At 46.3% G+C, this 12,949-nt stretch overlaps 1 protein-coding gene across 1 annotated transcript in view; it reads left to right on the plus strand.

Annotated features, from left to right (window-relative positions):
- Positions 1 to 7,131, plus strand: part of SVOP (SV2 related protein) — a 51,070-nt gene extending 43,939 nt beyond the window's left edge. Inside the window, exons 12-15 of the mRNA XM_064577694.1 lie at positions 624 to 735; positions 1,669 to 1,750; positions 5,001 to 5,090; positions 6,925 to 7,131. Of these exons, the coding sequence (XP_064433764.1) occupies positions 624 to 735; positions 1,669 to 1,750; positions 5,001 to 5,090; positions 6,925 to 7,131 (491 nt within the window). The remainder of the gene's footprint in view (positions 1 to 623; positions 736 to 1,668; positions 1,751 to 5,000; positions 5,091 to 6,924) is intronic.
- Positions 7,132 to 12,949: the final 5,818 nt, after the last annotated feature.

Consider the following 12,949-nt stretch of genomic DNA (forward strand, 5'->3'; position numbering starts at 1 on the left):
GAGGCCTTAGAACCCGGGTGGTTCTGACTCCCATCCCTAGTGTCCATTGCCGGGATCCAATAATACCACATCCCTTGGTGGCTATTTAGTTATCCATTGCTGTGTAACAAATTATCCCATATTTTAGTGACCTCAAACAACATATTTATTACTCACAGTTTCTGTGGGTCAGGAAGCTGGGAGTGGCCTACCTGGGTCCTCTGCGTCAGCTTATCTGACAAGACCGCGATGGCGCTGTTAGCCCAGCATCTGCAGTCACATCTGAAAGTTCAGCTGGGATGGGGCCTGTTTCCATGCTCACTCACGTGGTCGTTGGCAAGATTCAATGCCTCCAGGGTTGTTGGACTGAGGGCCTCAGTTCCTCACTGGTTATTGGCCAGAGGCCACTTTTAGGCTCAGATGTGGAGAGAAAATACCAGCAAAGCAGAAGCCACATTCTTTTATAACTTCATCTCAGAAGTGACATCCCAGTGCTTTTCTGTATTCTAGTCATGAGAAGCGACTCAGTAGGTCAAGCGCACTCTCAGGGGCAAGGAATTATATGGGGTGTGAACACCAGGAGGCGGGGGGCATTGGGAGCCATATTGGAAGCCTCCTGCCATGGTGCCCCTGCTCTCCCCCAGGTGTCCTTGTGACTCTATGGATTATTGATCGCCTGGGCCGCAAGAAGACCATGGCCCTGTGCTTCATCATCTTCTCCCTCTGCAGCCTCCTGCTGTTCATTTGTGTTGGAAGGTGGGTCTTGAAACCAGCTCTCTCTGAGCAGCAGGTTCACTTCTCAGGTCACGGTCAGTGTCTCTTTGGGCCTCTAAGCTGTGGGCTATATTCCCGGTGGTCATCTGAGAGATTCCCCCCGTCCCCCCGCCTTCCCCGGTCCCTCACTAGGACTGAGACTCTTGACCACAAGATCAGACTCAATTTGGGACCTCTAATGGGGGTAGGGCTGGGGGGCACTTTGGTCCAGGTTTTGCCCCAACACTGTCACATTTAGACTTTTGACATTGTCTCCCAGAGAGATCGCACATACAACTGTTTATGTATGCGTTAAAAGCATTCCTTTGTTCAATGGAAATATTTCAAGGGCCTGTTGTATAATCCCTTTTTTGGCATTTCTCCATTTTTCCATCTATCAAGAGCCTCAAAATATGGAAGAGGCTTATGCCTCTCTTGACCTCGGAGAGGCCCCAGACCAAAGCTGGTGAGGAATATGTGGAAGGCCTGGAGAGGTAGCTAAGACCCTGACATGTTGGTGTTCTTAGGCATTTTGGGGAACAATGGAACAGAGGGTCAGGGACCAGGATTACCTTAAAAATACTGCATAGAAGTTTACTTTCACTGGCTCAGCTGGCTCCTGACTCTACCAGGCCTCGTCTGGGTTTTCAATGATTTATATCACTTCTCTCTGACCTTGTCCTCAACCTGGGCACCACAGATGTTTGCAGCTCTTAGCCTGGAACTTCGGAGAATGATAAACTTATAAAGGCAGGCCTTTAGAAAAGGCAGCAGGATTGTGTGCCTGTGTGGATATGTTGGGTGGGGGTGGGCTGAGCCAATTTCTAGGGTATAAATTCTGCCTGGGTAGATAGGACTTTGCTGAAACAAGCTGACAGAAAACAACAACAACAACAACAAAAACCTGCTCATCTTCTTTTTTATTTCTCTCCCTAGAAACATGCTCACTCTGTTACTCTTCATTGCAAGAGCATTTATTTCTGGAGGCTTCCAGGCAGCCTATGTTTACACACCTGAGGTAGGCGGGGGGCGGTCTGTGAGCAGCGGGGAAGGGGAGGGAGGGAGCTCTGCCTCCAGAAACACCCAGCCTGGGATCCTCAGAATGGGATTTGTCCGTGCGTCTGTCTGAGTAGTGACTGTGAGACTCTTCATTGTTGCAGGCTATCTTTCGATCATTTTTTTTCTGCTTATGAAAGCTGATGTTCAATGTAAAAGTTGCAAATGGTATCGAACTGCATAAAACCAAAAATTAAAGGGCCCCATGTTCCCCCTTCCTAGATACCACCTTTTTTTAATAATTCAGTTTTTTTCTAGGCACATGCTAATTTATGTTAGTGCATGTACCAAACTGGGGAAGTGAGCAACTGGGAAGAGTTTTAATAAAGAAACTAATTACAATGGTGTGGGACAAGGCTTAGGGAAACATGAAAGCAATAAAGTGCCCCAGAGCTTGCAATGGGGTGGAGGTGGCTGGGGATGCTGCTGCCACCCGAGGCCAGTGGGGTGAGGAGAGGGGAGTGTTCCAGAGTCTCAGGGGAGAGAAGGAGGTGGGGAATTCTGGAGACGAAGATTGAAGACAATGAGCACAGGACATATGAACCTACTTTGTTCTTTTCCATACTTGCTCTACTCTACTGTACTATATAGTATAAAGTATATACTATATATAGTGTATCCTATATATAATATGCTAATATATACTACCTATTATATGCTATACTATATAGTATATATATACTATATATATTATATACTATCCCTTTACTATATAGTATACAACTGTATATTATATACTCTATTTTATTATTCTCTATACTATATATACTATGTATATTATATACTATCCCTTTACTATATAGTATACAACTATATATTATATACTCTATTTTATTATACTCTATACTATATATACTATGTATATTATATACTATCCCTTTACTATATAGTATACAACTATATATTATATACTCTATTTTATTATACTCTATACTATATATACTATGTATATTCTATACTATACTTCACTATGCAGTGTATATACTTTATATTGTATACTGGATTATACTATATGGTATATATATGCATATATATTATATATTTTACTATACTATATAGTATAGTGTGGGCAAATCATGATTTTATAACAATTCTCCTACTAGGAGAAATTTGGATTGTTTTCCAAGTTTTCACTATTACAAACGATGCCGAGGTAAACAGCTTTATATAGTCATGTACATGTGTGTGAGTCCCATAGAATAAATGTCAAGATGTGGAATTGCTGAGTTAAAGCCTATAAACGTTACAAATATTGAGTGGACTTGAGAGCTCACCGCCTAAAATGTGGCACGAATTTACACTCCACACAATAGCACCCGAGCATGTCCAATTTCCCACACTCAGGGATTATGGGTTATTTATTTTAGACCTATTGTATTTTATTTCATTTTATTTTAGATTGGAGCAAAGGGAGGAGGAGAATATTATGTACCAGATGCTGTGCCAGGGGAAGGAGGGTGTCTAGATTAGCCCTCCTTCCCACAGCACTCCAGAGTCCTCACTCTGAGTCATCATCTTGAACCCAGCTCCCTCCACCCCACCTCAGGCCTAACACCAATCCTGCCTCCTCCAAGAAGCCCTCCCAGATCTTCCCCTCCCCTGACTTCCTTTTGCTGGTCAGTGTCTGTGCCCCTCTTTTAATACAATGTCTACCAATCTGTATTAAATTGTAAACTGTGGAATATCCATTGTGGAATACAATTACAGCAGTTAAAAAGAATGAAATAGATGTCTATATATCCATAGGATTTTAAGACATAGTGCTGAATGGATAAAGCAAGTTTCAGACTGGTCAGTATGATATGACACCATTTATATTTTTAAAACAATGCTATATATTTTGTTTACACATATTTTTAATGCCTCTGGGTGGATACATTCCAAACTTCGTAACAGTGGGGACCTCTGGGGACTATTTCCTGGGAGAGGTTGTGGATCAAAGGGAGTTCAGGTATTTTAATTTCTGATAAGGAGAATATGTTTATATATTGCTTGTGTCATTGGGTGAATTAAAATATATGTAAATGCATATGGTATGCACTCAAAGTATATGTTGAGTGAATACATAAATGAATGAATGCAGATGTATATACAGTCATAGAAAGATCTGGAAGGATATACATGGAAATGTGACAATGGTTATCTCTGAGTGTTAGGATCAGGCATGAGCTTTGCTTTTCCCTGTATGTTCTTTATTCTTCTCGAGCTTCTGCACTGAGCATTGTAGTTGTTAGTGGTGTGCTAACTGCTATACAAATAACTCCCCAAATGGAATGTATCGACACAACAGAAGTTTCTCACTAATGAAACAGTCCAAATGGGTGTGCTTTCACTTCTACAGTGATTCGGGGACCCAAGCTCCTTGCATCTTGCAAGTTCCTCATCCAGTAATTGTTAACCAAGGGTGATTTTGCCAGCACCGCTCCCCTCCCCCCCCCGCCGCCCCGGGGACATTTTCAATGCCCGTGGATATTTTGGGTTGTCACAACTCAGGGAGAGCAGTGCAGAAGGTGCTGCTGGCATCTAGTGGGTAGAGGTCAGGGATGCTGCTGAACATCCTACAATGCACAGGACAGCCCCCCACCACAAGGAAGGACCCATCCCCAAATGTCCATAGTGCCAAGGTTGAGAAATCCTGCCCCAGGGCCTTGGAGTCCTCGGAGTCCTCCTTCCAGCCAGTGGACTGGGGAAGGGAGTGGAGAAGACATGCCTACTTCTTAATTGCCTTGGCCTGGAAGATGCACATGACTTCTCGCTTTGCCCAAGGGAGAGCTAGGCACGGGAGCCACTCCTGGGTACCAACTGAGAAACCGTGTAAACATTTCCACCTCTGTCTTTATGAAATGCTTTGAAGAGCTATGACCAGTGTTTCAAGGTGAATGAGTGAAAAGTAGCAGGTGGAACAGGGTCTGGATCCTAAATGTGTACCAGTTCCTGGTGGAGTATTTGGGGGACCACCCCGGGCAGGGAAGACCCCCTTACTGGGTTCCCACCCACAGCTTGGCCTCTTGCCTTCTTTCTCAGTTGAACTTCCTACCCCCTCTGAGATGAGACTCCTCACCTGGTCTCCCACCCCTTGATGTGGTCACCAACAGCTGAGTGACTCACGCTAACTTCAGACCTGCCCGTGGGGGTCAGTCCCATCACTCCTGAGCTAGAGAAGAGGGAGGATCCTGCATTTCCTCAAGCCCACATTGATGGCTGTGTTTCAGGTCTACCCCACAGCAACTCGAGCCCTGGGCCTGGGCACCTGCAGCGGCATGGCAAGAGTGGGTGCTCTCATTACCCCGTTCATTGCTCAGGTGGGTATCGCCCCCAAATACGGAGGGGGTGGGCATGACAAAAGCCAAAGCATGGCGAGCAGCTACTCCATGTTGAGCCTTCTGCAGAGCCCTCGGTGGTGTGCATTATCTTATTTTACCCTAACAACCCATCCTATGAAAGGAGTCGTATTGCTTGCAAATGAGAAAACAGGCTCAGAAAGGTAAAGGGACTTGTCCAAGGTCACACAGCTGGGAAGCAGAGAAGCTAGGACTCAAACCCGAGTCTTTCTTATGCAGAAGACCCTGGGGGTGCCATACGATTTGGCCAAAAACTAATTGGATGAAAACAAGTAAGATGAGAACAAACTGTTGAAAGCAACACGATTTAGTGGGAAACAGATGCCTCGGGCCCTGGTTTCTGAGTTGGATGATTAGGTGTATTTGCAGAATTTTGCAGCCTCTTACGGGTCTTAGAGCATTTCTATCCATTTCCAGCGATCTTTTTTTTTTTTTTAAAGATTTTATTTATTTATTTGAGAGAGAGAGAATGAGAGAGAGAGAGAGCTCATGAGAGGGAGGAGGGTCAGAGGGAGAAGGAGACTCCCTGCTGAGCAGGGAGCCCGATGCGGGACTCGATCCCGGGACTCCAGGATCATGACCTGAGCCGAAGGCAGTCGCCTAACCAACTGAGCCACCCAGGCGCCCCATTTTTTTTTTTAAGATTTTATTTATTTATTTGAGAGAGAGAGAGACTGAGAGAGAGAGCACATGAGAGGGGGGAGGGTCGGAGGGTCAGAGGGAGAAGCAGACTCCCTGCCGAGCAGGGAACCCAGTGCGGGACTCGATCCCAGGACTCCAGGATCATGACCTGAGCCGAAGGCAGTCGCTTAACCGACTGAGCCACCCAGGCGCCCATTTCCTGCGATCTTATTTTGAAGTCGTTTTGCTTCTTTGATATCCAATTCTTTTTTTTTTCTGTCTTTATCCCCCCCCTTTTTTTTACCAAGGTAAAAGTCACATAACATAACATTAACCACGTTAAAGTGAACAATTCAGTGGCATTTAGCACATTCACAGCGTTGCGCCAACGCCAACGCTGTCTAGTTCCCAAACGTTTTCATCAAATAAAAGTCCATGTCCATTAGGCAGCCACTCCCCATTTCTCCTCCCCCCCCTTGCCCACACCAATGTGCATTTTTTTTTTAAAGTAAGTTCTACACCCAACATGGGGCTCTAACTTACAACCCTGAGATCAAGAGCCCCATGCTCTACCGACTGAGCCAGGCGGGCGCCCCTGTGCAACCTATCTGTATGAGTTTACAAATTCTGGATATTTCACATAAACAGAATCCCGCCCCATGTTTCAGCCAAGCATCCCTGTTCTGGGCTGTTCTGTTTGGCCATTGTATGTCACCACTACCTCCTGCGGAGGGCTGGCCATGTGCCCGCGTGGTGCCAAGTCCTCTTGAGGATCCTGTCCTTGGGAGGCAGATAATGCCCCTACCTATTTGGCAGATGAGAAAATGGGGTTTAGCTCTGCTGTTAAGCGAGAAAGTCAGCAGAGGTACTGCTCTGAGAGAGAGTGTCGTTCCAAGGAATACAGACACTTGACCCTAATGGGGTCTGAGCTCAAACCCCAGCCCCATCCTTAGTATCTGTGTGAGCTGGAGTATGCTCCTTAACCCTCTCTGAGGCTCAGTTTTTCCGTCTTTAAAATGGGGACAATTCCCTTGCTCTTAGTCGTGGGGACTGAATGGGATAATCCCACAGAGGGCTTCCAAGAGGGCCTGGCTTTAGCAATACTTCCTGAATGGTCGGTGGTGCCCGTGTTTCAGAAGAGACGCGCTCACGGCCCCGTGTCTCCCTCCCCCAGGTCATGCTGGAATCTTCCGTGTACCTGACGCTGGCCGTGTATAGCGGCTGCTGCCTCCTGGCTGCCCTGGCCTCCTGCTTCTTGCCCATCGAGACCAAAGGCCGCGGACTACAGGAGTCCAGCCACCGGGAGTGGGGCCAGGAGATGGTCGGCCGAGGGACGCATGGCGCAGGCGTCACCAGGTCGAACTCTGGCTCTCAGGAGTAGGGACCGATGCGGGGCTGAGCTGGCCTTTGAGGCTGTCGAACGCGGGGAGCTAGTGGAGCCCGGCTGGGGCACCGACCGTCACTGCCGCCGTCAAGAACTCACCCAGAAGGACAACCTGGACCAACAGGGTTTTGTGTCTTGACTCCGTTTGCTCATATTCATCGAGATCCACCTGGGGGTGGGGAGGCATTTGCTCGGGGGGTCCTCCGGATGTGTGGGGGGAGGCTTGTTAATAACCTGTGGACCTGCATGGGAAAACTGCCACATTGGGAGTGGCCAGTGTCACTGGTAGCCAAGCAGACGCCACCCAGAGTCAGCCAGTCACACCCTTGGTGAACAACCACCTACACATCTCTGTAGATACAGTCCAGGCCCATAGCCCGGTATAGACCGGCTACCCAGGGACTCAGCACCTGCCGTCCACCAACAGGACCTGTTTCAGAGATTTCTCCTCCACCCCTGGCCCCAGGTTTTCTTCTTTGAGATTGCAGGTGACCCGGCTGTGGCCTGAACAGCTTGTTCCTGGGTCTGAGAGATGCTCTCTCAGAAGGGGCCCCTTGGTCTGCCTCCCCAGGGCCGGACTAGTAGAGACTCTGGCAGATGGACATGCATTTGAACTTGAGCCATGTGTCCCCTCCTGGTCCCCTCTGGAGTCGCTCTCTCTGGCTCCAGCGGATTCACGTGTCCGTGGGGACAGTGGGACTTCTACCAGATGACCACCTCAGAAAGCTGTCGTCCTCCCTCTCCCCCAGGAATTGGGGACAGAGGCCAGAGGAGGTGAGGATAAAGCCCAAAGCCAAAGTAGGGGGGCGTCCCCTTCGGAAGCAATGAAGGCTGCACCAGGGGCTTCTTTTCTGACCCCCTCGTCGGTCAGGTTGGTTGGTGACTCTTAAAGAAAGAAAAACAGTTAACTCAGGTTTCAGTGCTCTGGATGTGTAACTGGCTACATGGGCAGAGAAGCTGAAAAGATACTGCACCAACCACCCACTCCCATCAGGGTCAGGGAACCAGGAATCCTTCGCCCCTTGGTTTCTTGCTTACCCCTGCTGTCAAGGGCTGGCTTGGTGTTTACATAGAGGCAGCTCCTGGGGTTCCAGCAATAGTTCTCTGCCACTGTTGGGGAGGAACGGGAGGGCCCAGATGTGTGACGTGTGTACATTTGCAAAGGGAGAGAGGGCAGTCTGTTAGGTTTGGGGTTGGCCTCGATTGGAAGGGCTGATGCCATTGTCTCAGCAGACAACATCCACCTCCAGGATTTGGTTTCCATGAGCCCCTTCCCCATCATGAAGGCAGGGAACCTAGCGGAGGAGAGGGGAGGCTGCTGGATCCCATCAAAGGCCAGAGAAGACTGACCTTCTGCGTGGAGATGCCTGCTTGAAGTAAACATTTTGAGGAAGCCAAATGTGTACGTTCATCTCTTATTAAAACATGTTGGTGGTGGACATTGTAAGGATTGAAGTCTTTCCATGTGTCATGATGTCCCAGTGACAGTTCAACTTAAGAATCTTGCCAACTTCGTCCATCCAGGGTAATCTCGATGCTTTAATGTGATACTCTCTCCAATAAGGTGGACAGGTTGCACCATTGGCTGCCAATGTCATGACTTTGAGTCTGTTAGAGACAATACTTTCTTCCAATGGCGTGGAGGTCACAGTGGATGACTACTGTAGGCTCAGGTCCTGGGCTAATGTCAAACAGTCCCATGTTCCTGAAATACAGACTGTAGTCCCCTCAGCCCAGGCAGCCAGAGAGGAAGCAGCTTGGCAGATCTACCTCTCCCCGACACCCACATTTCCTTGAGCCATGGGTGGCTATGGTTCTAATTCTTTCTGGTCTGCTGAGCTCTTCTGGGTCACACAGAACCTTAGCTTGTCTTTCTTTCTTTCTTTCTTTCTTTCTTTCTTTCTTTCTTTCTTTCTTTCTTTCTTTCTTTCTTTCTTTCTTTCTTTTTCTTTCTTTCTTTTTCTTTCTTTCTTTCTTTCTTTCTTTCTTTCTTCTTTCTTTCTTTCTTTCTTTCTTTCTTTCTTCTTTCCTTCCTTCCTTCCTTCTTTTCCCTTCCCTTTCCTTTCCTTTTCTTCCCTTCCCTTCCCTTCCCTTTCCTTTCCTTTCCTTTCCTTTCCTTTCCTTTCCTTTCCTTCCCTTTCCTTTCCTTTCCTTTCCTTTCCTTTCCTTTCCTTTCCTTCCCTTTCCTTTCCTTTCTTTCCTTCCCTTTCCTTTTCTTTCCTTCCCTTCCCTTTCCTTCCCTTTCCTTCCCTTCCCTTCCCTTCCCTTTCCTTCCCTTCCCTTCCCTTTCCTTCCCTTCCCTTCCCTTCCCTTCCCTTCCCTTTCCTTCCCTTCCCTTCCCTTCCCTTTCCTTTCCTTCCTTCCCTTTCCTTTTCTTTCCTTCCCTTCCCTTCCCTTTCCTTTCCTTCCCTTCCCTTCCCTTCCCTTCCCTTCCCTTTCCTTTCCTTCCTTCCCTTTCCTTTTCTTTCCTTCCCTTCCCTTTCCTTTCCTTTCCTTTCCTTCCTTCCCTTTCCTTTTCTTTCCTTCCCTTCCCTTCCCTTCCCTTTCCTTTCCTTTCCTTCCCTTCCCTTCCCTTCCCTTCCCTTTCCTTTCCTTCCCTTCCCTTCCCTTCCTTTCCCTTCCCTTTCCTTTCCTTTCCTTCCCTTTCCTTTCCTTTCCTTTCCTTTCCTTTCCTTTCCTTTCCTTTCCTTTCCTTTCTTTTCCTTTAGCCTTACAACTAGTCAGACACTGCCAGACTAGTATGTCCACTCCCGTCACCCTCAAATAACCTGGAAAAACTGGGGGCTGGGGTGGGATAGTGATGCTTGGTGGGAAGGAATGTTTTCCAGGCCCTGGGGTAAAGAGGCTTACAGTTGAGGGCTTTCTCTTCTTGAGAAAATGAAAATTTAAAAGTCTTTTCCTTCTAAATTGCCTACCCTTAGAAAAAAAGCCAGTATTATTGAATGATGCAAGAGCTGCCACCAAAGCTGTCCAAGCTCTGGAATATACAAGGCCTTTAGCAGAAGACATTTATATCTAATTTCGAACTTTCCAAAAGCTCCTGTTTCCATTAATGGAAATGTCATCCGTTTCTCTCAGTGTTAGGAAAGATGTCAGAAAATGGTAAAAGACAGTCAGTGTAGCTAAGGCTATGTGGTTTCTTTCTTTCCCTTATTCCGAGTATTCTTAGAACACAGAAGTGAGATGTGTTGGCAATAACGTAAAAGTATCTTAGGGATGGACTTTGAAATGAATATGGATATTCATTATTTTGGGCAAATGTTAAGTAACAGAGAGCCTTGAAGGGTGAGATCAAGAGTCTCCCTTGGTTACTACTAGTAAACTAGTCTAGGATAGCAGTGAGCTGCAAGCAACAGTAAAACCAGTCAATAATGGCTTACCCATTTGAACATTAATTCCTCATTTAACAACAAGCCCAGGATCAGGCTGTTCTAAGGAAGGCTCAGCAGCTCAACAATGTCATCAAAAACCCAGTTTCTTTTTGTTTTTCTTCTCCACTTTCCTCTGCATGTTGGCCATTTAACCCTATGCATGAAACCTCATGACCCCAAGATGGCTGCCAAGGTACTGGATATCAGATTTTTCCAAAGGAGGTAGAATGGGGAAGGAACAGTCACAAAAAGTTTCCTTGCTAAAAGATCTGAATCTAAAAGCATGAGTCTTCTCCCAGAGCTGGAGAAGGAAGGGCCTCATTCCCACAGGATCAAGGGATGCCCACAGCTTCTTGAACACAAAATTGGGATTCTGTTAGCATGAAGAAAGAAGAATGGTGATGGGGGATGGTCAAGAGGAGCCCTGCCACAGAGCTCTCATCAAGGCTGTTTTAATTACAAGGAACAGAAATTAGACTCGGGTTAATTCAAATGAAGAAGTACCACTTTATTATAAGGCTGGGATCGGTAGTTAATTTCCTCCAGGGGACAGCCAAGGAGCATAAGTGAGTGGAACAGAGGTGTAAGGAACAACAGGAAGAGGGAAGAATTGTGGTAGAGTGAGAAGCATAGACCTCTCCAAAGGGGGCAGCTATTGCTCAACCCTACCTGATTTTGTTGCATGGTGGGAGCTCCCAATTTTCAAGATGGGAATCTGGCTTGTTACATGAACTTTCCAAATTTTAGTATGTTGGATCAAAAACTTTTAAGTGATGTGTGAGCCCATACAATTCAACTGCAGGCCAGGTTTCACTGATGGGCTGCCAGATGGCACCTCTGAGAGATTAGAAAAATCTCAGAAATAAAGTGCAGCCTGGCTTCACAAATAGAACCAGACCCAAGGAACCACCGGAGCCCAAGGCAGCCCCCTCTCAGGAGCTGTGGCCTGTTTCCACCCTTCTCTATAGACTGGCTTCTTTCTGCCTCCTTGTGGCTGCTGCGTATGCCTAATCAAGCATATGGTTTCCGTTCACCCTGACTCAGCTCTGCAAACATATCTGACTCAGCTGTTCAGTGCACCACTTCCAAATTTGCAAGAGAGGAAGCTGATGGGACCAGATGAATGTTGGTTCCAGTCCTGGTCCAATTAAGTTGGGTCAGGGAGGTGGCTTTGGCCTGCCCTTTCTGGAACCCACAGCAACATGTATATCAACTCTTGAGTCTGTTCATTATAACTCTATTATGGAGCACGTCATGGCATGTGGTCAGTGTGCATGGAGTATCTACCATGTATCTATCAGGCATGATACTCAATACTGAGGATCCAAAAAAAAGAATAAGACATGGTCCTTATCTTCATGCACTCACGATGTAGTGGGGGGAACAGGCCTAAACAGATCACTGTGATACAGTGTGATGTGAGCCCTATTGGAGGGATGCAGAGTGTTGTGGGAGGCATACAGAATGCCAATCCAGAAGCCCCTTCTCACTCTTCAAAGATTCAGTGGTTTCAGTCAGACTTTAGTCACTTTGCCATATTCTGCTTCTTTGACAGTTAAACATACAGACATGTCACAGATAAGCATTCATAATTAATCAAGAATACTCAATGATGAACCACTTCAAATCCTCCTACCCCCACCATGCCAGAGAACAGAACACTTTCTAAATTCATCAGTAAGAAAACAATTCCACTCACAATACCATCAGAAAGAGTAAAACACTTAAGAATAAATTTAACAAGGGGCGCCTGGGTGGCTCAGATGGTTAAGCGTCTGCCTTCGGCTCAGGTCATGATCCCAGGGTCCTGGGATCGAGTCCCGCATCGGGCTCCCTGCTAGGCGGGGAGCCTGCTTCTCCCTCTGCCTCTGCCTCTCTCTCTCTCTCTCTCTCTCTCTGACTCTCATGAATAAATAAATAAAACATTTTTTAAAAAAAGAATAAATTTAACAAAAGGAGGGCAAGCCTTTTACAAACTGTGAAACATAGCTTAAAGAAATCGAAGACCTAAATAAATGGAGAAATAGTCCATGTTCATGGATCAGAAGACTTAAAATTGTTAAGGTGTCAATCAATACCCCCCCAAATTGATCTATAATTCATATGGAGCTACACAGGACCCAGAAGAGTTTAAAAAAAAAAAGTCCACTTGAAAAAGAAGAATAAACGTGGAAGACTCACACTTCCTAATTGTAAAACTTTTTACAAAGCTACAGTAATCCAGATAGTGTGGTACTAGCATAAGGATAGACATAGGTCAATGGAATAGAATTGAAATTCCAAAAAATACACCCATATATTTATGGTCAATTGATTTTTGACAAAAGTGCCGAGACAATTCAACGAGGAAAGATAATACTGTCTAAATTCATCAAGCTGCCAAGAATTCATTGAAAAATTGGTTACAGATCATCTTCAGGGAGGGAGCAGGAATGTTAGGCGAA

This window comes from Mirounga angustirostris, unplaced genomic scaffold (assembly GCF_029215605.1).
Source record: "Mirounga angustirostris isolate CCGP_5_RB_7025 unplaced genomic scaffold, mMirAng1.0.hap1 SCAF_14, whole genome shotgun sequence".
In the NCBI taxonomy this organism is placed as follows: domain Eukaryota; kingdom Metazoa; phylum Chordata; class Mammalia; order Carnivora; family Phocidae; genus Mirounga; species Mirounga angustirostris.